The sequence below is a fragment of the Mustelus asterias genome, chromosome 19, assembly GCF_964213995.1.
Source record: "Mustelus asterias chromosome 19, sMusAst1.hap1.1, whole genome shotgun sequence".
Lineage (NCBI taxonomy): Eukaryota > Metazoa > Chordata > Chondrichthyes > Carcharhiniformes > Triakidae > Mustelus > Mustelus asterias.
Genome location: NC_135819.1, coordinates 81,786,150 through 81,812,007, shown reverse-complemented (window position 1 = coordinate 81,812,007; position 25,858 = coordinate 81,786,150). Strand labels below are relative to the sequence as shown.

Sequence of the window (25,858 nt, the reverse complement as noted above, 5' to 3'; positions counted from 1 at the left end):
ATGTACAGGGTAGGTGGATTGGCCATACTAAATTGCCCATTTGTGCCCAAAGATGGGTAGGTTAGGTGAGTTAGTCACAATAAATGCTCGGGTTGCAGGGATGGGCAGTCGGTGCGTACTCAATGGGCCGAATAGCCTCTTTCTGCATGATAGGGCTATGAAACCATTGTCAATTGTCATTAAAAACCCTTCAGGTTCACTAATGTCCTTACGGGAAGGAAATCTGCCTCCTTACCTAGTCTGGCCGACATGTGACTCCAGATCCACAGTAATGTGGTTGACTCTTAACTATGCTCAGAATTGCCCTAAGCCGTTCAAGGAAAATCAGGGATGGGCAACAAATGCTGGCCCAGCCAGTGACGCCCACATCCAATGAATGGATCAAAAAAATGTAAAAGGAGTTCTCGGCATTGTGTGAGTCAGGTTTCTGATTCACCAGGTACTTTGCTCCACACTATTAGCAAACACAGATTTATTCTGAGCTGGATGGGGAACAGAAATGTTTCAGGTTATTTATGGGAATTTTAAAGGAATTAAATACCGATATAAAAGAAGCAAATTAGAAAACCAAAAACCACAGTGGCTGAATTTGGACAAAAGCTCATTAAAGTCCCAGAAGAAATACCTCTTAGAAAATAAAACTCAAGTAGGCAAGCAGTGGGGAGATCGGAAAATAACTTAAAGATAACTGAAGTGAGAATTAAAATAAATTGAAATAGATTGTTTTTTTACACAGAGGGTGGTGGGTGCCTGGAACTCACTGCCGGGGGAGGTAGTGGAAGCGGATACGATAGTGACTTTTAAGGGGCGTCTTGACAAATACATGAATAAGATGGGGATAGAGGGATATGGTCCCCGGAAGGGTAGGGGGTTTTAGTTAAGTCGGGCAACATGGTCAGTGCAGGCTTGGAGGGCCGAAGGACCTGTTCCTGTGCGGTAATTTTCTTTATTCTTTGTTCTAACATAGAACATAGAACAGTACAGCACAGAACAGGCCCTTCGGCCCACGATGTTGTGCCGAGCTTTATCTGAAACCAAGATCAAGCTATCCCACTCCCTATCATCCTGGTGTGCTCCATGTGCCTATCCAATAACCGCTTAAATGTTCCTAAAGTGTCTGACTCCACTATCACTGCAGGCAGTCCATTCCACACCCCAACCACTCTCTGCGTAAAGAACCTACCTCTGATATCCTTCCTGTATCTCCCACCACAAACCCTATAGTTATGCCCCCTTGTAATAGCTCCATCCACCCGAGGAAATAGTCTTTGAACGTTCACTCTATCTATCCCCTTCATCATTTTATAAACCTCTATTAAGTCTCCCCTCAGCCTCCTCCGCTCCAGAGAGAACAGCCCTAGCTCCCTCAACCTTTCCGCATATGACCTACCCCCCAAACCAGGCAGCATCCTGGTAAATCTCCTCTGCACTCTTTCCAGCGCTTCCACATCCTTCTTATAGTGAGGTGACCAGAACTGCACACAATATTCCAAATGTGGTCTCACCAAGGTCCTGTACAGTTGCAGCATAACCCCATGGCTCTTAAACTCCAACCCCCTGTTAATAAAAGCTAACACACTATAGGCCTTCTTCACAGCTCTATCCACTTGAGTGGCAACCTTTAGAGATCTGTGGAGGTGGACCCCAAGATCTCTCTGTTCCTCCACAGTCTTCAGAACCCTACCTTTGACCCTGTAATCCACATTTAAATTAGTCCTACCAAAATGAATCACCTCACATTTATCAGAGTTAAACTCCATTTGCCATTTTTCAGCCCAGCTTTGCATCCCATCTATGTCTCTTTGCAGCCTACAACAGCCCTCCACCTCATCCACTACTCCACCAATCTTGGTGTCATCAGCAAATTTACTGATCCACCCTTCAGCCCCCTCCTCTCAGTCATTAATAAAAATCACAAAGAGCAGAGGACCAAGCACTGATCCCTGCGGCACTCCGCTAGCAACCTGCCTCCAATCCGAAAATTTTCCATCCACCACCACCCTCTGTCTTCGATCAGACAGCCAGTTACCTATCCAATCGGCCAACTTTCCCTCTATCCCACCCCTCCTCACTTTCATCATAAGCCGACCATGGGGGACCTTATCAAACGCCTTACTAAAATCCATGTATATGACATCAACTGCCCTACCTTCATCAACACACTTAGTTACCTCCTCAAAAAATTCTATCAAATTTGTGAGGCACGACTTGCCCTTCACGAATCCGTGCTGACTATCCCGGATTAATCCGCATCTTTCTAAATGGTCGTAAATCCCATCTCTAAGGACCTTTTCCATCAATTTACCAACCACCGAAGTAAGACTAACCGGTCTATAATTACCAGGGTCATTTCTATTCCCTTTCTTAAACAGAGGAACAACATTCGCCATTCTCCAGTCTTCTGGCACCATCCCCGTGGACAGCGAGGACCCAAAGATCAAAGCCAAAGGCTCTGCAATCTCATCCCTTGCCTCCCAAAGAATCCTAGGATACATTTCATCAGGCCCAGGGGACTTATCGACCTTCAGTTTATTCAAAACTGCCAGGACATCCTCCCTCCAAACATCTATTTCCTCCAGCCTATTAGCCTGTAACACCTTCTCTTCCTCAAAAACATGGCTCCTCTCCTTGGTGAACACTGAAGAAAAGTATTCATTCATCACCTCGCCTATCTCTACTGATTCCATACACAAGTTCCCACCACTGTCCTTGACCGGCCCTAACCTCACCCTGGTCATTCTTTTATTCCTCACATAAGAGTAAAAAGCCTTGGGGTTTTCCTTGATCTGACCGACCAAGGACTTCTCGTGTCCCCTCCTAGCTCTCCTAAGCCCCTTTTTCAGCTCATTCCTTGCTAACTTGTAACCCTCAATCGAGCCATCTGAATCTTATTTCCTCATCCCTACATAAGCTTCCCTCTTCCTTTTCACAAGACATTCCACCTCTTTCGTGAACCATGGTTCCCTCACTCGGTTCTAGATGCTGGTAAACCTCTAGCACATGTGGAAAGAGAAACAGAGTGAATATTTTGCCTCTTCTTCAGAGCATTCTGAGGGACTCAAACTATTAATTGTTTCTCTCTCCACAGATGCTGCCAGACCGCTGAGGTTTTCCAGCTTTTTCTGTTTTTATTTCAGATTTCCAGCATCTGTGGTATTTTGCATTTATTTGTGTATGATAAGAAGTGTTTTGTGACCTTCGGTTGTGTTTGCTGATCTCAGCTGGGTAGTAGAATGAACTTCAACACTCCTTGCTTAAGAAGCTGTGGAGAAAAAAAACACTCCAGATTGCTATCTGCTCATTATCCTTGGAACAGGAGAGGACAGGATCATTGTGATGCTTTCCATGGTTGGAACACCTGCAGTCACTCACCATCTAGACTCACAATGAAAAATGGCTGCTTGTAGGATTCTGTATTAATGAAAGCATATCCTAAAGTTAATCCAGTAAATTTAAATTCTTTAGCTGCTGTAGTGGGATTTGAACTCAGAGCTTGGATTACTATTCCTGTATCGTGACTGCTGTGTCATGGCACCCTATTGATGCAAGAATATAACCTAAAGATACTGGATTCATCTTTTAAAAATTGCATCCAGTTCAAAATAAAACGTAAGCCTGACTGTATAAGATGGTAGCAGCTAATACAATAAGCAGCTCTGCATCAAGAAGTTTTGAAATAATTACACTTTCCCTTTCTTCCAATAAACAGAACAAACAGTAACTTACAGCATTCTCTGCCTTTGATCGGGTCAGGCAATCCCGTGCATTTTCCGGAAGATTTAGGGATGGCAACTCTCCAGCGCGAGCCAGTGCTGTCACATTCCGTGTACTCAAAGTGGTAATCATTCTGTATTAGAGAATACAAACACAATATGAATGTCTGCCGCATTTTTAAAAAAATAGAATTGAAGCTTGGACATCAAAACACCTGCCAAAAAATGGGGTGAAACACCTTCTAAAGTTGAGATACAATTAGCTGTGCACTGACGGTTGCTAATGTTATAATGTTCATTATATGTATAACAACGACATGAAAGGATTAGATAGGAACAAACAAGGAGCAGGAACAAGCCATTCAGCCCCTCGAACTTGCTCCACCATTTCATACGACCATGGCTGATCTGATAGATCCCAGTCGTTGTCACTACTGGATGGGAAGATCCCAGAATGGAACCCTGCCCCAAAAAACCACAACTTTTACTTTCTTTTTTAGAAAACGTAGAGAAACAAGAGTCACAGGACTGCTGATTAGATTTTAACAAGAAAAAACATTTATTAAGCATGAAAAGTTTGATTATAATACAATACTCCTTTGTACAGTTTTCAGAAATAGCAGCCCACTGTGAACCAAATGACCAATGCTAGTCTATTGATCTTTCATGGATTTCTCTCAGAATCTCCCCAGTTGATTGTCACATGAGTTTCCAAAATAATCTGCTTTAAAACAATGCTTTCTGTCAGGTGTTTGCATTAAGAGTCCATTCCAGGTTTTTCCAGCTATCCCTTCAAACAAACTTCCACTCCAACTTTTAACAAGAACTCCAGCGCCAGGTTTTCTCCCTGTCCTTTCAAGTTTCCTTTGTATTAAATACTGCTGCACAAACTCCGAGATCCAGCCACTGATTCCAATAATTATTTCAACTCGCCTTCCGCAGGCTGTAATGAAATCTCACAAACCTGAAAATCAATTCAGATGTCGTTCTTACTTTTCAGCCTTCTTATATATGGGGGGGGGGGGGGGGGGGAGGGGGTGGAGGGGAGGGAGAAGGTGGGATAAAAGAACAAAGAAAATTACAGCACAGGAACAGGCCCTTTGGCCCTCCAAGCCTGCGCCAACTACGCTGCCCAACTAAAACCCCCTACCCTTCCGGGATAATATCCCTCTATTCCCATCCTATTCATGTATTTGTCAAGATGCCCGTTAAAAGTCACTTTTGTATCTGCTTCCACTACCTCCCCTGGCAGTAAGTTCCAGGCACCCACCACCCTTTGTGCAAAAACAACTTGCCTCATACATCTCCTTCAAACATTGCCCCTCGCACCTTAAACCTGTGCCCCCTAGTAATTGACTCTTCCACCCTGGGAAAAAGCTTCTGACTATCTACTCTGTCCATGCCTCTCATAATCTTATAGACTTCTATCAGGTCTCCCCTCAACCTCCGTCATTCCAGTGAGAACAAACCAAGTTTCTCCAACCACTCCTCATAGCTAATGCCCTCCATATCAGGCAACATCCTGGTAAATCTTTTCTGTACCCTCTCCAAAGCCTCCACATCCTTCTGGTAGTGTGGTAACCAGAATTGAACACTGTATTCCAAGTGCGGCCTAACTAAGGCTCTATAAAGCTGCAACATGACTTGCCAATTTTTAAACTCAATGCCCCAGCCAATGAAGGCAAGCATGCCGTATGCCTTCTTGACTACCTTCTCCACCTGCATTGACCTGTGTATCTGTATACCCAGATCCCTCTGCCTATCAATATTTTTAAGGGTTCTGCCATTTATTGTCTATATCTCATCTGAATTGGACCTTCCAAAATGCATTACCTCACATTTGTCCGGATTAACCTCCATCTGCCACCTCTCCGCCCAAGCTTCCAACTGATCTATATCCTGCTGTATCCTCTGATGGTCCTCATCGCTTTCCGCAATTCCACCAGCCTTTGTGTCATCCGCAAACTCACGAATCAAACCAGTTACATTTTCTTCCAAATCATTTATATAGATTACAAACAGCAAAGGTCCCAGCACTGATCCCTGAGGAACACCACTTGTCACAACCCTCCATTCAGAAACGCACCCTTCCACTGCGACCCTCTGTCTTCTACTATGGAGCCAGTTCTGTATCCAGGATATTGAATTTCAGCCATGATCAAAATGAAGGGCAGAGCAGACTCGAAGGGCCGAATGGCCGACTCCTCTTTTCTGCGTTTCTTAGCTCTGTCTGACTTTATTGAACAGTTCTTTGTTTTAGCACCATTTTCCTCTGTTCCCTTAACCTCAGACTTTTTGGAATCTTCTCTTCATTTCTCTAGCTTTCTTAACTAGCTGTTCAAGTTTCCGGCATCTGTTTTTTAACCATTACGCCATAGTATGGCTTTTCTTCCAGCAAAGCTGAGAGCCATTTGAACCGAGCAAACCTCTATGCATACAAACACCTTTGTCTGGCACAAATCTAACTTCCTTACACAGAAACATCAAGTTGAACCACGTAAAACTATACCTTATTTCTACTGTTCAACAATACAAATAGAAATCCCCAAAAACTCCCTCTGTTTTCAGATAATTGTAACCTCAAATCTGCATCCCACCTGCCCTTGATAGCCTGCGAGCTCAAGGAATGGCACTTCATCTTTCAATCAGGCACTTAATAGCCTTCTGGACTCAACATTGAGATCAACAATTTCAGACCATTTTGATTCTTTTTTTGCCACATATAATGGTTTGAATCTTGTTCTTCATGTTCTTGTTTTAGGGCTGAGCTATTCTTTACTCTGCCATTAACACTCTGCTCTGTTTCTTTAACAAAACAATTCCCACTCCCTTTGCCCTGATGTTGCATGGCAGTATTGGCAGTTAACCTCTCCTGACCTCTGTCCTAACCCATGCTTTCCCCTCATTCTTCCTCCCTCTGACATCCCTTTTGACAACATAAAACCCATCACACTCCTTCAGTTCTGAAGAGGTGACACTGGACACAGAACACTAACACTATTTCTCCCTCAGGAGCTCAGACTGATTCAAGATGTCTCTGTGACTCTCAGGATCTGCCTAATAATGTAGACAGCAACATAACCTCTGGAAGTGAGATATATTCCTGGTAAACTGCACTGAAAAGCTTAATTAAAAACTCTCAGCCAAGCACTGGACTGCTCCATAAATTTAACAAGTTATATTTATACTGTATCTCGAATGTAATGAAAAGTCCCAAGGCGCTTCACAAGAGCATTATCAAATAAATGCTCAGCCATATATGGGGATATTAGGTGAGATTATAATCTAAAAGCTTGGTCAAAGAAGTAGCTTTTAAGGACCGCCTTAAAGGAGGAAAGCAAGATCAAAAGGCGGAAAGGTTTATAAGGGAATTTCTGAGCGCGGGCCCCACAGATTGAATACACGACCATTAATGTTGCAGCAATTGAAATCGATGATGCACAAGAAGTCAGAATTAGACGAGCAAAGATATCACAGAGAGTTATGAGGCTGGAAGAGATTACAGAGATCGGGAGGGGCATGGCCAGTGAGGGATTTGAAAACAACTGAGAGAATTTTAAAAGGCTGCTTAACTAGGAGGCAGTGTAAGTCAGCGAACACCGGGGGGTGAGAGGGGATCTGAATTTGCTACAAGTTATGACACTGGAAGAAGAGTCTCAGATGATCTCAAGTTCATGGAGAGCAGAAGGTGGGGGAGCAGCCAGGAGTGTATTGAAATAGTTAATAGAACAATATGAACAATAGAACATTACAGCACAGAACAGGCCCTTCGGCCCACGATGTTGTGCCGACCTTCATCTGAAACCAAGATCAAGCTATCCCACTCCCTACCATCCTGGTGTGCTCCATGTGCCTATCCAATAACCGCTTAAATGTTCCTAAAGTGTCTGACTCCACTATCACTGCAGGCAGTCCATTCCACACCCCAACCACTCTCTGCGTGAAGAACCTACCTCTGATATCCTTCCTATATCTCCCACCATGAACCCTATAGTTATGCCCCCTTGTAATAGCTCCATCCACCCGAGGAAATAGTCTTTGAACGTTCACTCGATCTATCCCCTTCATCATTTTATAAACCTCTATTAAGTCTCCCCTCAATCTCCTCCGCTCCAGAGAGAACAGCCCCAGCTCCCTCAACCTTTCCTCATAAGACCGACACTCCAAACCAGGCAGCATCCTGGTAAATCTCCTCTGCACTCTTTCCAGCGCTTCCACATCCTTCTTATAGTGAGGTGACCAGAACTGCACGCAATATTCCAAATGCGGTCTCACCAAGGTCCTGTACAGTTGCAGCATAACCCCACGGCTCTTAAACTCCAACCCCCTGTTAATAAAAGCTAACACACTATATGCCTTCTTCACAGCTCTATCCACTTGAGTGGCAACCTTTAGAGATCTGTGGATATGGACCCCAAGATCTCTCTGTTCCTCCACAGTCTTCAGAACCCTACCTTTGACCCTGTAATCCACATTTAAATTAGTCCTACCAAAATGAATCACCTCACATTTCTCAGGGTTAAACTCCATTTGCCATTTTTCAGCCCAGCTTTGCATCCTATCTATGTCTCTTTGCAGCCTACAACAGCCCTCCACCTCATCCACTACTCCACCAATCTTGGTGTCATCAGCAAATTTACTGATCCACCCTTCAGCCCCCTCCTCTAAGTCATTAATAAAAATCACAAAGAGCAGAGGACCAAGCACCGATCCCTGCGGCACTCCGCTAGCAACCTGCCTCCAGTCCGAAAATTTTCCATCCACCACCACCCTCTGTCTTCGATCAGATAGCCAGTTACCTATCCAATCGGCCAACTTTCCCTCTATCCCACACCTCCTTACTTTCATCATAAGCCGACCATGGGGGACCTTATCAAACGCCTTACTAAAATCCATGTATATGACATCAACCGCCCTACCTTCATCAACACACCTAGTTACCTCCTCAAAAAATTCTATCAAATTTGTGAGGCACGATTTGCCCTTCACAAATCCGTGCTGACTATCCCGGATTAATCCGCATCTTTCTAAATGGTCGTAAATCCCATCCCTAAGGACCTTTTCCATCAATTTACCAACCACCGAAGTCAGACTAACCGGTCTATAATTACCAGGGTCATTTCTATTCCCTTTCTTAAACAGAGGAACAACATTTGCCACTCTCCAGTCCTCCGGCACCATCCCCGTGGACAGCGAGGACCCAAAGATCAAAGCCAAAGGCTCTGCAATCTCATCCCTCGCCTCCCAAAGAATCCTAGGATACATTTCATCAGGCCCAGGGGACTTATCGACCTTCAGTTTATTCAAAACTGCCAATACATCCTCCCTCCGAACATCTATTTCCTCCAGCCTATTAGCCTGTAACACCTTCTCTTCCTGAAAAACATGGCCCCTCTCCTTGGTGAACACTGAAGAAAAGTATTCATTCATCACCTCGCCTATCTCTACTGATTCCATACACAAGTTCCCACCACTGTCCTTGACCGGCCCTAACCTCACCCTGGTCATTCTTTTATTCCTCACATAAGACTAAAAAGCCTTGGGGTTTTCCTTGATCCGACCCGCCAAGGACTTCTCATGTCCCCTCCTAGCTCTCCTCAGCCCCTTTTTCAGCTCATTCCTTGCTAACTTGTAACCCTCAATCGAGCCATCTGAACCTTGTTTCCTCATCCCTACATAAGCTTCCCTCTTCCTTTTCACAAGACATTCCACCTCTTTTGTGAACCACGGTTCCCTCACTCGGCCATTTCCTCCCTGCCTGACAGGGACATACCTATCAAGGACACCCAGTATTTGTTCCTTGAAAAAGTTCCACTTTTCATCAATGCCTTTCCCTGACAGTTTCTGTTCCCATCTTATGCCCCCTAATTCTTGCCTAATCGCATCATAATTACCTCTCCCCCAATTGTAAGCCTTGCCCTGCCGTCCGGCCCTATCCCTCTCCATTGCAATAACAAAAGACACCGAATTGTGGTCACTATCTCCAAAGTTCTCTCCCACAACCAAATCTAACACTTGGCCCGGTTCATTTCCCAGTACCAAATCCAATGTGGCCTCACCCCTTGTCGGCCTATCCACATATTGTGTCAGGAAACCCTCCTGCACACACTGCACAAAAAGTGCCCCATCCAAACTATTTGACCTACAAAGGTTCCAATCAATATTTGGAAAGTTAAAGTCCCCCATGACAACTACCCTGTGACCCCCACACGTATCCATAATCTGCTTAGCAATTTCTTCCTCCACATCTCTATTACTATTTGGGGGCCTATAGTAAACTCCTAGCAACGTGACCGCTCCTTTCCTGTTTCTAACTGCAGCCCATATTACCTCAGTGTGCATATCCCCCTCAAAGTGCTTTTCCGCAGCCGTTAAACTATCCTTGATTAACAATGCTACTCCTCCACCTCTTTTACCAGCTTCCCTACACTTAGTGAAACATCTATACCCCGGAACGTCCAACAACCATTCCTGTCCTTGTTCTACCCACGTCTCCGTAATGGCCACAACATCGTAGTCCCAAGTAGCAATCCACGCCCCAAGTTCATCCACCTTGTTCCGGATGCTCCTTGCATTGAAGTAGACACACTTCAACCCATCTTCCTGTCTACCGGTACCCACCCTTGACCTTGATACCTTCCCCAATATCTCACCACCCTCAACACTGACTTCTGGACTACAACTCCTTTTCCCACTCCCCTGACAAATTAGTTTAAATCCCCCTGAAGAGCCGTAGCAAATTTCCCTCCCAGGATATTGGTGCCCCTCTGGTTCAGGTGCACCCCGTCCTGTTTGTAGAGGTCCCACCTTCCCCAGAACGTGTTCCAATTATCCACGTATCTGAAACCCTCCCTCCTGCACCATCCCTGCAACCACATGTTTAAGTGCACTCTCTCCCTGTTCCTCAACTCGCTATCACGTGGCACCGGTAGCGTACCAGAGATGACCACATGTTTTGTCTTTGCTCTCAGCTTCCAGCCGAGCTCCCGAAATTCCTGTTTTAAATCCCCGTCCCTTCTCTTACCTATGTCGTTGGTACCAATGTGTACCACGACTTGTGACTGTTTCCCCTCCCCCTTAAGAATCCGGAAAACACGGTCCGAGACGTCACGGACCCTGGCATCCGGTAGGCAACAAACCATCCGTGAGTCTCTTTTGCTGCCACAGAACCTCCTATCTATCCCTAAAGCCTAAAGGTAAGAAAGGCATGAATGAGGGTTTCAGCAGCAGATGAGCTGAGACAGGGGAGAGGTCACGAGGTTACACAGATGAAAATAGGCAGTCTTACCAATGGCCTGAATAGGAGGTCGGAAATCCATCTCGGGATCAACAGTGACACCAAGTTAGAAACAGACCGTCTATTTATCTATAACCCCTAGATCTCATCATCTTGTAGCACATACTCTCACGTGTACTGCTTTACACGTCTCCATCTTGAAGCACAGTTTAACAAATGCAAAGTTTCTGTAGCTGATTGCTTCATTCACAACCAGAGCTGAAACCTATCCTGATAACTGCAAACTGGAAGATTTTGTTTATGACACTTTCAAGAAATGTGAATAAAACTTAATTTCTCCTCTCCATCCCCCACACCCCAAAAATCCCTCGAAGGAAAAGTAGTATTGGTCTATTAGATATTTCTGAAGTAATATGGCAAGAGCCAGCCAATACTGTCAGGTGTAGTGAATTAGTCCCTCCAGGCCGACACTATAATAAAGAAAACCCACCAACACCGCTACTTTCAGGAGGCTAAGGAAATTTGGCATGTCCACTACGACTCTCACCAACTTTTACAGATGCACCATAGAAAGCATTCTTTCTGGTTGTATCACAGCTTGGTATGGCTCCTGCTCTGCCCAAGACCACAAGAAACTACAAAGGATCGTGAATGTAGCCCAATCCATCACGCAAACCAGCCTCCCATCCACTGACTCTGTCTACACTTCCCACTGCCTCAGCAAAGCAGCCAGCATAATTAAGGACCCCACGCACCCCGGACACACTCTCTTCCACCTTCTTCCATCGGGAAAAAGATACAAAAGTCTGAGGTCACGTACCAACCGACTCAAGAACAGCTTCTTCCCTGCTGCTGTCAGATTTTTGAATAGATCTACCTTGTATTAAGTTGATCTTTCTCTACACCCTAGCTATGGCTGAAACACTACATTCTGCATCTTCTCCTTTCTTTCTCTATGAACGGTATGCTTTGTCTGTATAGCGCACAAGAAACAATACTTTTCACTGTATGCTAATACATGGGACAATAATAAATCAAATTAAAAGAAGGAATTTAAGGTACTTTAGGATTGGAATTTAAAAACTTCAGTTCTTTCTGATTGGTATGTTAGAAGTGACAGCTAAGTCCCATAAATCATGGAAACTAAAAGCAGAAAGCATCAATTCCTCGGTGTCACGGTGGCACAGTGGTTCACACTGCTGCCTCACAGCGCCAGGCACTCGCATTCAGTTCCGGCCTCGGGTGACTGTGTGGAGTTTCCACATTCTCTTCGTGTCTGCATGGGTTTCCTCCGGGTGGTCCAGTTTCCTCCTACAGTCCAAAGATAGAATCATAGAATCCCAGAGTTCAGAAATTGGCCATTCGGCCCATCGAGTCTGCACTGACCACAATTCCACCAGGCCCTATTCCCATAACCCTACATATTTACCCTGCTAATCCCCTGATGCTAGGGCCAATCAACCTAACCCACACATCTTTGGACTGTGGGAGGAACACGAAGCACCTGGAGGAAACCCACGCAGACACGGGGAGAATGTACAAACTTCACACAGACAGTGACCAGAGGCCGGAATTAAACCTGGGTTCCTGGTGCATACAAACGCTACGCTGCTGAAGGAGGCCATTTGGCCCATTGAGTCTGCACTGACAACAATCTCACCCATGTTCTATCCCCATAACTCCACATATTTGCCCCGCTAATCCCTCTAACCTACGCATCCCGGGACACTAAAGAGCAATTTAGCATGGCCAAACTAACCCGCACATCTTTAGACTGTGGGAGGAAACTGGAGCATCTGGAGGAAACCCATGCAGACACTGGGAGAATGTATAAACTCCACACAGACAGCGACCCAAGCTGGGAATTGAACCCGGGTCCCCGGAGCTGTGAGGCAGCAGAGCTAACCACTGTGCTACCGTGCCGCCCACGTGAGCATTAGGTGGATTGGCCATGTAAATTGTCCCTTAGTGTGAAGGGGATTAGCGGGATAAGTACATGGGGTTACAGGGATAGGGTCTGGGTGGGATTGTTGGCAGTGCAGGCTCGATGGGCCAAATGGCCTCCTTCTGCATTGTAGGGATTCTATGATACCATTGACTTCTACACCATCTTCATTGTCTGTAATAAGAGTTCCCCATGTGTTTCTATCTCAAACGCCATGGTGTTGACTTTTATCATACCCAGCAAATCCTACACATTGTCCCGGTTACAGAAACTAACTTCATTTTGCAGCCTCAGTCTAAACTACTTTCTTTTGAAAACCCGTGCCAAATCTGAGGGTGTGTCGGCGCTGCCACTGATTTCAGTAGCTCCAGATTCTTGGGAAAGAGCCCAGGATAAGGATTGGGAGTGGTGTGAAGAAACAGTTCCTGTTGTATTGGGATTTGCAGTGAACATTAGGCTGAGCCAGGCTGTGACAATCCCCGCTTTGCGACATATCCCACAGAAAGTCACTGTGCGGCCTCCAACACGGGAATTAGACATTCAGAGAGGACATCGGAGGAGCATTAACAGCTGTGATACTGTAAACAACATACGTGAGTGCCCTCAAAGAGCAGACCAAAGGAGAAAATTAATTATAGCAACAACCTTACAAATGTTTCATTCTTCATAAATCTAATTAAAAAAACATTCACTGAAAAAAGAATGAGGGGCTTAACCTGCTACCCTTTCTTCCTGCGGATAAGTCCATAATTTCCTTATTCATCAAGGCAGTATCCAGGCTAAAACATCACCAATAAATGTGAGCACAGTCAGTAAGGATGTCACTTACTGGATTTGTTTTTATTTGATACTGGCCAGCCTGTGCCTCTTTCTATAACAGGCTGCATAATCTGGCTTTCACGCTACCAAACAGCAATCCCACACGGGACATTAAACGGCAATAAACAACACTAGGGATGATTGAGATTTGGCAAGGATCCGGAAAGGATTTTAAACAAATGATTTCCTTCCTTAAGATGTTGTCAAGAAATTTAAGAGCTATCCAGAAATAGGTGATTACAAGCACACATACATGTCCCACCAAGGCAGTTCAGCATGTAATTCATGCAGGTTGAAAATACCAAATGTTTCAGAGTCAAATGGAGAGTGAGGCCCACTTCATTCCCACTCCCCGAAGTATCAGCAACTCCACCCGGATCAGACACAGCCCAGGAGAAACTCACAGCTCTTCCCTGATAAAACTAAAAGCAAATACTTAAAATACACATTATATTCTAACTTAAAAACTGTTCTGTATGGTGAAAAAGAGCCATCAGACGCTATGATCCCCCTGAAAGAAAAGCTGGTGTGTTTTTTTGAATGAAATCAGGTAACTTCATGATTACAAGCTTATCTGTTTCCTCCAGTTTACAATTCAGTCAACATGGAATTTAAAATTTGCATACAGGCTTTTCTTTTGGCTACAAATCAAGAGTAAAGTTCATCTCCACTGACACTATTCACACAGAAAATTAACACTGCAAAATCATCATAAAACAGGACCTGGGTAATCATTTACCACAGCTACTTTTGTGCTAAGTTCTTTCATTCTTCGTGTTTCCACCAGAATATTGGGGGAGGAGGAGAAATATTTGTGCACGGATTCACCTGAAGAATTATATGCATCGAGTTGTTGGTTTGAACAAAGAACAAAGAACGAACAAAGAAAATTACAGCACAGAAACAGGCACTTCGGCCCTCCAAGCCTGCACCGACCATGCTGCTCGACTTAACTAAAACCCCCTACCCTTCCGGAGACCAGATCCCTCTATTCCCATCCTTTTCATGTACCTGTCAAGACGCCCCTTAAAAGTCACTACCGTATCCAATTCCACTACCTCCCCCGACAACGAATTCCAGGCACCCACTACTCTGTAAAAAATCTGCCTCATACATCTCCTTCAAACCTTGCCCCTCACACCTTAAACCTATGCCCCCTAGTAATTGACTCTTCCACCTGGGAAAAAGCTTCTGACTATCCACTCTGTCCATGCCTCTCATAATCTTGTAGACTTCTATCAGGTCGCCCTTCAACCTCCGTCGCTCCAGTGAGAACAAACCAAGTTTCTCCAACCTCTCCTCATAGCTAATGCCCTCCATACCAGGCAACATCCTGGTAAATCTTTTCTGTATCCTCTCCAAAGTCTCCACATCCTTCTGGTAGTGTGGCGACCAGAATTGATCACTATATTCCAAGTGCGGCCTCACTAAAGGTTCTATAAAGCTGCAACATGACTTGCCAATTTTTAAACGCAATACCCCAGCCGATGAAGGCAAGCGTGCCGTATGCCTTCTTGACTACCTTCTCCACCTGCATTGCCACTTTCAGTGACCTGTGTACCTGTACACCCAGATCCCTTTGCCTATCAATACTCCTAAGAGTTCTGCCATTTACTGTATATTTCCTATCTGTATTAGACCTTCCAAAATGCATTACCTCACATTTGTCCGGATTGAACTCCATCTGCCATCTCTCCGCCCAAGTCTCCAACTGATCTGTATCCTGCTGTATCCTCTGATGGTCCTCATCGCTATCCGCAAATCCACCAACCTTTGTGTCGTCCTCTAACTTACTAATCAATCCAGTTTGCTTTGATACATTCTTGATTTCTTGATTTCTCGAGGAATTAAGGGCTATGGGGAGAGAGCGGGTAAATGGAGTTGAAATCAACCATGATTGAATGGTGGAGTGGACTCGATGGGCCGAATGGCCTTACTTCCACTCCTATGTCTTATGGTCTTATGGTCTTATGGATACTAACCAATTCCAACCCTCTCCCTGGCCACCACCTCTGACTAATCTATACCCTGGCCAATCCCTGCATTCCATTGACCCCGGCATAAACTGCCAACCCCATACGCTCTTCATCATCAACATTACCCACATCCACCTCCAGATATCACAGGCCTCTGTTCTTGTCTCACCCACTCTGCTGCTCAAACTCTCATCCATGCAATTGCCACCTCCAGACCTGACAATTATAATAATGTTCTAGCTGATCACCCATCCTTTAAGCTCAAAAACCTTCAGTTCCCAAACTCCAGTCCACATCTCCTCTTCGGCACCAGGCTACTCCTGGTCATCCCCGGCCCACAGTGGTTCCCAGCTCCCCCCATCTCCTCCCCCCCCCCCATTACCCCAAAACTTCAAATTCACACCCTTTAGGGTTTACTCCTCACTCTGCGCTGTAACCTCCCATGGACAGGCAACCAACTTCCCCCCGCCCTCTCTCTCTCTGCTCATTAGTTTAAAGTTTATTTATTAGTGTCACAAGTTTAACACTGCACTGCAAAATCTCCTAGTCCCCACACTCAGCACCTGTTCGGGTACACTGAGGAAGAATTTAGCAGGGAGTGAGAGGTCGGTAGGATGGGAATGGATGAGTCAGTCTTGGACTGACTGTGCACCTGTTAAGGCATTCAATAAACTGTTCCTTGTGTAAATTATACTGACCTACCATGTCCTAAAGGCATGACATAGGATGCAATTACAGAGCTTGCATTTATGTTTCAATCATTTTGATCCACACATTATTTTTACCTCATTTAGTCTGTGTCACGGCACAGCTGTATATAAATTATCTTCAGGATTTTATTATGTTTGGGTGTAATTAATAACTATAAAAAGATCACTAGTTATGTTGGTATCATTCTAACAAGGAACAGTTTATTGAATGTCTTAACAGGTGCACAGTCAGTCCAAGACTGACTCCTTCCCTCCCCTCGTACCTCCCTCAACCCCCCCGGCAAAACAGGACTGGCAAGATCACGAGAAGAGTTTTAACAACACCAGGTGAAAGTCCAACAGGTTTATTTGGTAGCAAATACCATTAGCTTTCGGAGCGCTGCTCCTTCGTCAGATGGAGTGGAAATCTGCTCTCAAACCTATCCATCCCATCTGACGAAGGAGCAGCGCTCCGAAAGCTAATGGTATTTGCCACCAAATAAACCTGTTGGACTTTAACCTGGTGTTGTTAAAACTCTTCCAACGCCGGCATCTCCACATCAAGATCACGAGAGACAGGAAACAGGACGTGAACCCGATTTTTCACCTCGCACCCCATCTTACCAGCTCACCACACCAAACGAACAGCATGGTGAGCTGGTAAAATTGTGCCCAAGATGTTAACTGAGCAGCTCTTGCATGCCGTGTGTCTGCCGTGCTCCGGGAAAACTCCCACTCTCCTGACACGTGATCCTTTTTGCACCCTCATCGTCTCAACGTCCAAGTGACCAGATCGAATTGCATGCTGGTTAAAAAGTGGCCAACTCTGAGGAGTCAAGTGGCTCTAGCTGAATGTGAGTATTACAAGCTACACGCTCAACAGACAATGTGTCATTGCAGGTGCATCAGAAGATGACCTAAAAACTGAAGTAAAGAGATCGCGTCTGGTGAGATAAACACCAGGAGACAACCTGATTAACTGGAACAATGAGAGCGTGTCTGCTGAAATGATAGGATTTGATGGCTTGATGCAAGCAGGAACACAGACACCGAGTCACACACCTCCTTCAGAAATAAGGTACAAATATACAGGCGGACAAAACCCACACAGCGACAACCCGGGAACAACCATCACAAGAAGAAATAAAGAAGAACACAGAATTTGAAGCCCTGAAGCTGTGAGCTGGTGCCCAGAGACTGCAGGGACGGTATTCAACCCCTGTTGGTGCCTGGCCAGCGTGACTCAGATTTAGCTCACTGATCTTATTTGGGAACAGGCATATCTCTTGTTTGGGAAATCGATCTTACAGTTATCGGAGCTTGTTAAATACTGAATGATTGAACGAATTGCAGCAATCTTGTGAGTTTGTGTTTACCAAATAGATGGAGCAGCAGAACCCGGGTAACAACCCGGTCTACAGGTAAGGTATAGGGTGCTTTTGTGATGTTAATGACAAGACATTGATAGTGGAACGGAGAGGGAACTTGGTTCTGGATGTAACCAGGACTGTGAAACATTTGATTAAATTAATTGGTGCTAAAAGATGATTCCATCATTCCTAGCACTGACATCACCTGGCTTAACCAGTAATGGAACCAGAGAAAGAAACTTCAAAAGTATCAAATCAAGAGTACTCTAAACGGCCAGAAGTGATTAGCACGAAACCATGCTTCTATTTAGCTGTCGTATACTGTGGGGAGCGTTGTCTTGTACAAACTATTGATCCAATAGGCAGAAGTTAAATTGATATCATGATGTGGAGATGCCGGCGTTGGACTGAGGTGGGCACGGTAAGAAGTCTCACAACACCAGGTTAAAGTCCAACAGGTTTATTTGGTAACACGAGCTTTCGGAGCACTGCCCCTTCATCAGGTGAGTAAATTGATATCAGTTTTTATTCTCTAACTGTGGGGATTCAGTAATTATTTTATTTGGGTTGTGTATGTTCACAATCAGCTTGACTGCATTAAAAATTGTTTCACCAAACATTTTCTTTGCTGTTGGAGAGAAAGTTACAATTAATTTGGTGACAATGCCCACAAGTCACTCTGCTGAATCAGTTGTAGATGCAGAATCACTATGTCAGGAATAAAAATGCCTCCAAATGCCTCCAGTACACGACTGAATTCAGCTTGCTATTCCCAATCACCCACTATTAGTCAAACAAACACCGAGAGAAAATAAGTTAAAGCTTAGCTTTGCACCCAACAGGCTGTGTACAGAAACAAAACGCAGCGGAGGTTGGAAATCAAAGCAGAAAACGCTGGAAATATTCAGTGGGGCAGACAGAAAGTGTAATTCCAACAGGGAGTCATCGACCTGGAGAATTAACTCCGTATCACTCGCCATGGAACCTGCCAGAACCACTACATATCACCAGCATTTTCTGTTTTCATTCCAGACAATATATACCGGCAATAATTTGTGAGGGAGGTGAATAATCAGGGGTACATTGCCAATGGAATGAAAACCACCCTAGTTATCGACAGCATTCAAATGGGAATTCTATGTCTGCTCCTTCTCTCTCAATCCCCTGCTCCTTTCACTTTTTATTTTCTGCCACTTCCCTTTAATTCTTGACATGAACCTAAAGAAATTGCACAGAAAGCAATAGTCACAACAAAACATGAAGTCGTTGGAACAAGGCAAGACCTTGTCTTTTGTTCAGTGACCCTGACTGTACCCAAACAACATAATCTGAGGAAATTGTACAGACACTATAGCCTGGAGTTTCCATCAATTGTAAAATCTGACTGAAATCAGCCAAAGCAGCATTAAAGAATGAGGAATTGTAAACGCAGTGATACATCCAGCTGGATTCAAGTTTCCACGATCTTCATTGAATCCCTACAGTACAGAAGGTGGCCATTCGGCCCATCAAGTCTGTACCGACCACATCCCACCCAGGCCTGTATTCCTGTAACCCTACACATGTACCCTTCTGACCGCCCCCCCCCCCCCCCCCCCCCCCTCGACACTAAGGGTCAATTTAGCACGGCCAATCAACCTAACCCGCACATCTTCAGAGTGTGGGAGGAAACTGGAGCACCCAGAAGAAACCCATGCAGACACGAGAACCTGGGTCCCTGGCGCTGTGAGGCAGCAGTGCTAACCACCGTGCCACCGTGACGCCCTGGTTATGTCAGGTCGATTTAATAAGCGTGGCAAGGTTCCACTGGTTGATATGTTTGTGACAGTTTGAAAATTGGGGCTCTATTAGTTAAGCTTTGCCTGTTTAAATGGGGCTCTATTCGTTAAGCTTTGCCTGTTTAAATGGGGCTCTATTCGTTAAGCTTTGCCTGTTTAAATGGGGCTCTATTCGTTAAGCTTTGCCTGTTTAAATGCACAACTCCTAGGAATCATTTTTGACTGCCCATTATTTCAAAGCTCCATCCATTACAAATAATTATTACAAAACCGAGACATGAAAGGCTGAATCTTAGTCTTCAGCAGCACAAAACGTAAATTGAGGGATGTGTGTACAGAAAGCCCCTTTCAGCATTGCAATATTAAACAAAAAGTACTGGCAACAGGAACAAAATATCATATAGCAATGCGGAATGAGAATCAGCGAATTAAAACCACCCTCTCCCAACATGACCCGACCCAGAAACACCACCAAACCATTTATCACCACCCGAATACTGGATGAGGATTTCTGAAGCAACTTCCTGAATCCAACTGATGAGCAGACTGAAAGCGCACTCCAGTACTTGTGCTTGGAGCATGTGCCACAGTAGAAATTCAATAACCTGCTTGGTCAGTTTTCCTGATGCAGCTTCAGTATTACACTTTAGAAAGCAATTAATTACTGGAACAAATTTGACACAAGGTGGAATTTTAGAAATTGAATAGCGAACTTTCTGTTTCATAATGAAACCTGAACTTTCCTTTAATAAAATAGAATTAGGAAATGCTGGAAAAACTCAGCAGATCTGGCAGCAGTGGGACATACTTAACATTTTGAGTTCAATCTGATTCTTCTTCAGAACCTGCATTCATGTAGCGCCATTCATGTCCTCAGGATGTCCCAGAATGCTTCACGACCAATGACAGGTAATCACTGTTGTAATGTTGGAAATGCAGCAGCTAAACTGTGCACAGAAAGCTCCCACTAACAATAATTAATGAAATGAGCAGTTCATTGTTTCCAGGTGGTTGAGTGCTAAGTATTTGCCAGGACACCAGGAGAAATCCCCTCCTCTTCTTTAAATAGTGCCACGTTCACCCAAAAGGGCCTCAGTTTAACATCTCATTTGAAAGCTTGCTCCTTCAACAATGCAACACTCCACCAGTGGTACACTAACACTTAGATTGGAGCGAGAAATGAATTAACACCTGATGCATCAATATGAGTATTGAGCCAAGGTTGACCCACTAATGACCATATCATCAACTTAATAAATTTAATTGCTGAAAAAAAAGGCATTTTGTCAAAGTCTTTCATCTTTCACTCATCGGGACAATCACAAGAATTCCAATGTCAGGGAAAATCAACTACTGTTTGAGAAGAGGGGGCTGATTGGCTGGCGAGTGGACTCTGATTGGTAGTTTTTGCACGTACAGTCCACATACCTAGGAACACCGTGGCACTGAAATTCATAATGAAACATTACTCATGAAATGGGTGGCCACTGTGGTTAGCACTGCCGCCTCACAGCACCAGGGACCCAGGTTCAATTATGGACTCAGGTGACTGTTCTCCCCGTGTCTGTGTTTCCTTTGGGTGCTCCAGTTTCCTCCCAAAGTCCAGGTTAGGTGGATTCGCCATGCTAAATTGCCCCTTAGTGTCAGGGGAATTAGCAGGATAAATACGTGGGATTACAAGGATTGTGTTCATTGCAGACTCAATGGGCCGAATGGCCTCCTTCTGCACTGTAAGGATTCTACTGACAGAATATCACTTTGGCTTGACATTCTGGGCAGGATTTTCTGGCCGTGTGCACCTATAGACCGGAAATTCCCACCCAAGGTCTCACCTTTAAATGGTCCACCACTACGATTCCTGCGGGAGGCAGGACAGGAAATTTCCAGCTCCTATCTGATCTATGACCAGTTCTGCACAGCATGAATTGGCCAAGTGTTGAGCAAACTGTTACAACCAGTTTTGAGCAGGTCCTCCACGTGAATTATTTTACATTTGTGAAGACTTGCACATCGATAGCAATGCTGTGTCCATCTGCTTATTTGTCACTGCTAGCCTATTCACCAATGTTCCACTTAAGGAAGCCAATGTTTTCACTGCAGTGCTATATCATGGTGATCTAGAGCCGCCAGCACTGCATAAATCAGTATTCACTGAGCTTATGAACTCAGCAACTCTCACAGTCGAGTTCAGCTTTAACAACACCATGTATGTCCAAATAGAGGAGTTTCCATGGGATCCCCTCGAGGCCCAACTTTCACAAACATCTTTGTTGAGAGAAAGGTACTGTCAATGGAATGACAACTACCCCTTGCTTATTTCCAATATGTGGATGATACATTGGTTATATTTAGATCCACAGCTGCGTGTAACAATTTTTTTGCGTGTCTTAATGAGCACAAACCTGCACTCAAATTCACCTTTGGAATGAAGCAGTCATACGAAATACAAAATAGGAGCAGAAGGCCACTTGGCCCCTCAAACCTGGTCCAACATTTAATAAGAGCATGGCTGATTTGATTGTAACCTGAACCCACATTCCTGCCTACCCTCAATAACCTTTCACCTCCTTGTTAATCAAGGATCTACCTAGCTCTGCCTTAAAAATATCCAAACACACAGTTCCAGAGACTCAAATGAAGAGTAGTCAAATTAACTGACTTTCCTTGACATACTATTTCACAAATCTGCTAGTGGCTCTTTACCATGGTTGACCGCAAGCCTTCCTTTACTGGTCAATGAACCCATGGATTCTAACAGTTCCACATGCTGTAAGATTGGCCCTATCGACAACCTCATAATACAGCCTGAGCTATTTGCTCTCCATGCAAGCTCGATGCGGCCCCATTTCAGTATCAGGATAATGGCTACCCTAATTTGCACTGTATTTCATGCAAACTCATGAATGGGCCTAAGGCTGTCAACTTTGGCCCTGGAATGATCCCTGTCTACTTCAGATTCTCCTGGAAGGGAAAGATATCTGAAACAATTGAGCAAAGGTGAAGCTGGCTGTTTCGCGCTGCTACTATGCAGTAGCAACACGAGTTGTATTCACCACTAACAGGAAGCTGCCACCAAGCCAAAGGTACCTTCTGCCTAATGGGGTATATGAATATCCGTGTCAGTGTGATGCTGGCCATATATCCTAAAGACTGGCAATCTTCCAGTCACTGTTCGCAATGGGCAAGGTTCAGACCGTACCCAACCAGCCTGTGCTTGTAAAACATAAAACATAGCACTCAACATTAGACGTGATTCTGCGATTGGACAATATTTGCTCAATAATTCCGAGTGCTAGAAAATTCCCCTGACAACCGATTTAAGGTGATCAGTCCAGCTTGCAGTGTGGTGCATTTGCGTGCACTGGAAGCTACATATATGAATAGACTGGGCCCTATTCTTCGCAGCTAAACAGGTGACAGCCATTCACCGATTCACTCCTCAGGGCAATGCCTTGACCAGAGTCAAGCTGCCTGGCTTATATTTCAAACAGCGCTTCATAGTTAACTGTGACTCACCATCAACGGCAACACCTCTACTAATCAAAGTCCACTTGCCAACCAATCAGCACTCTTTTCTCATACAGTATAAAAGTGTTGCTTCCACAGACACTGATATTCTTGTGAATATCCTGATGAGTTCAAGATGAAAAGCTTTGACAGAAATGTCTTTTTTCAGCACTTTTCAAGTTCTGTACTACCAAGCGATTATTAATTCCTTTTATTCATTCTTAGGACTCTGGTGTCACTGACAGTTTAAGGCCGGCAATTATTGCCTAACCTAATTACCCTGGGAAGTTGGTGATACAGGAGTAAACCACATTGCTTTGGGATTAGAGTTGCTATAAACTAGATTAGGGAAAGACAGCAGGTTTCCTTCCCTCAAGGAGATCAGATACCCAGGTATGATTTTTATGATAATTTGAAGGCTACATTTCCTTTTCTAACCAATATCAGTTTTGTATTTCAGATTGGTGTTGAAATTTAATGCAAATCTCAAACGCTCTTTGTGGAATCGGAACTCCAGAAACACGGGCCTGGATTTTCAGCGAGTCAGGTTGACTCAGGAACCTTTTAAAAATGGCAGGCTGGTCCCAATTCCAGGATTTCCGGCCCCATTCCTGGGCTGTTTTTCAGGAGTGCCTTTAAAGGATGCAGGCTGGTTCCTGTCAAAAGCCCGCATCCAGTGCTCCTGCCCTGGCCAGCTCCATTGTGGAAATTGGAATGTCCTACTCGCCCATAATTTCCATGGGGTGGCACCAGGTTTTAGAGAGACCTGCTTCATGATCCCTCAGAAAAGTCATAAACACTAGTCTGCATGAGGGGAGCTTTGAAACAGTCCTCCCAATGACCACAATGCCAGGCTCTGCCCTTCCACACACCCCCTATTGCCCTTGCTCACCCCCATGTCAAGATATTGACCCACAGTAACTCATTCCATCATTCCTGTCCACCATCTACAAGGCACAAGTCAGGAGTGTGATGGAATACTCCCCACTTGCCTGGATGGGTGCAGCTCCAACAACACCCAAGAAGCTGACACCATCCAGGACAAAGCAGCTCGCTTGATTGGCACCACATCCACTCCCTCCACCACCGATGCTCAGTAGCAGCAGTGTGTACTATCTATAAGATGCACTGGAGCAATTCACCAAAGATCTTTAGACAGCACCTTCCAAACCTACGACCACTTCCATCCACAAGGACAAGGGCAGCAGATACATAGGAAGACCACCACCTGCACATTCCCCTCCAAGCCACTCACCACCCTGACTTGGAAATATATTGCCGTTCCTTCACAGTCACTGGGTCAAAATCCTGGAATTCCCTCCCTAACAGCATTGTGGGTCAACCCACAGCACGTGGACTGCAGTGATTCAAGAAGGCAGCTCACCACCACCTTCTCAAGGGCAACTAGAAATGGGCAATAAATGCTGGCCAGCCAGCGACGCTCATGTCCCACGAATGAATTAAAAAAAATTCATAACAGGGAAAAAAAAGTAATTTCACTCCAAGCTAATGAAAGTGTCAACCATTACAATCTTTTAAAGTACCACTAACAAAAACAACAAACCCTTGAAACCACTTATTGCAAACAAACATTGTGAAACACTGCTGGCAGTTTCTCCAAAAGCAAACAGGCCGAGACGGAAATTTTCCTGACTCCAGACCATAATGACAACAGTGCCAAAGTCTTGAACTCAAATCAGAAAGGAGTTATTTATTTGGAAACAAACAGAAGAGTCAAAGTTCTATTTACCTTTATTTACCATTTTACTAGCATCCACATATGAATCTATCCTAACAATATCCAGCTATATGGTCGCTGGGCGGCACGCTAGCACAATGGTTAGCACTGCTGCTGCACAGCTCCAGGGACCTGGGTTCGAATCCCGGCTTGGGTCACTGACTGTGTGGAGTTTGCACATTCTCCTTGTGTCTGCGTGGGTTTCCTCCGGGTGCTCCAGTTTCCTCCCACAGTCCAAAGATGTGCGGGTTAGGTTGATTGGCCATGCTAAAATTGCCCCTTAGTGTCCTGGGATCCATAGGTTAGAGGGATTAGTGGGTGGGATATGGGGGTAGGGTCTGGGTGGGATTGTGGTCGGTGCAGACTCGATGGGCCGAATGGCCTCTTTCTGTGCTGTAGGGTTTCTAAGATTTCTTCTAAGCTACATATTTGCATGCATCACATATGCACGATATCAATATTAACCTTCTTTTTTACATTTTACATTAATTTCCATACAAATAAAGCAAACATTCTCCCTTCCCGTGTTACTGCCAACCCAGCAAAGCAAGAAATCACTTGCTCATCTGGTGATAGTTTTCAAACCAAAAATATCAAGCCGGGTGTCTGGACTTCCAAACGTTAATGGATAATTCATGATAAAGCTTGAAACATAATCCAAACAGATATTCAAATGTGAATTATTGAATTTATTTGATCTTTGTTTATAGCCCATTCTAATTCACATCCAGTCACATCTGTCGATACCTCTCCACAATCACGGACAGACTGTTTTGTTTTATCTATGTATTTACAGCTTTCATCTCGTTGTTACCAGGCTCACCGCAGGGTACTTTGCTTCCTGCCATCTCAGGCAATTTAAATACAATTATTCACGTTTAATGGGGATTCTCACTTTCCACTAAGTACATATTTAAACATAGTCATTATTCTGATGAAACAAATTAATCAGCAGATCTCAGTCATACATGGTTTTCAAAATGGGAATTCTCTTTATTTATAAACATCTAAAAAACATGTCTATTGCATAACTGAAGCTTAAGTGAATAAGTTAAACTGCTCGAAAACATATTCCTTCACCAATTC

General features: G+C 44.5%; 1 protein-coding gene across 1 annotated transcript in view; it reads right to left on the bottom strand.

Annotated features, from left to right (window-relative positions):
- The window catches only part of elapor2b (endosome-lysosome associated apoptosis and autophagy regulator family member 2b), a 128,164-nt gene that overhangs the window by 64,628 nt on the left and 37,678 nt on the right, over positions 1-25,858 (bottom strand). The window contains exon 2 of the mRNA XM_078235986.1: positions 3,727-3,847. Within this exon, the coding sequence (XP_078092112.1) occupies positions 3,727-3,847 (121 nt within the window). The remainder of the gene's footprint in view (positions 1-3,726; positions 3,848-25,858) is intronic.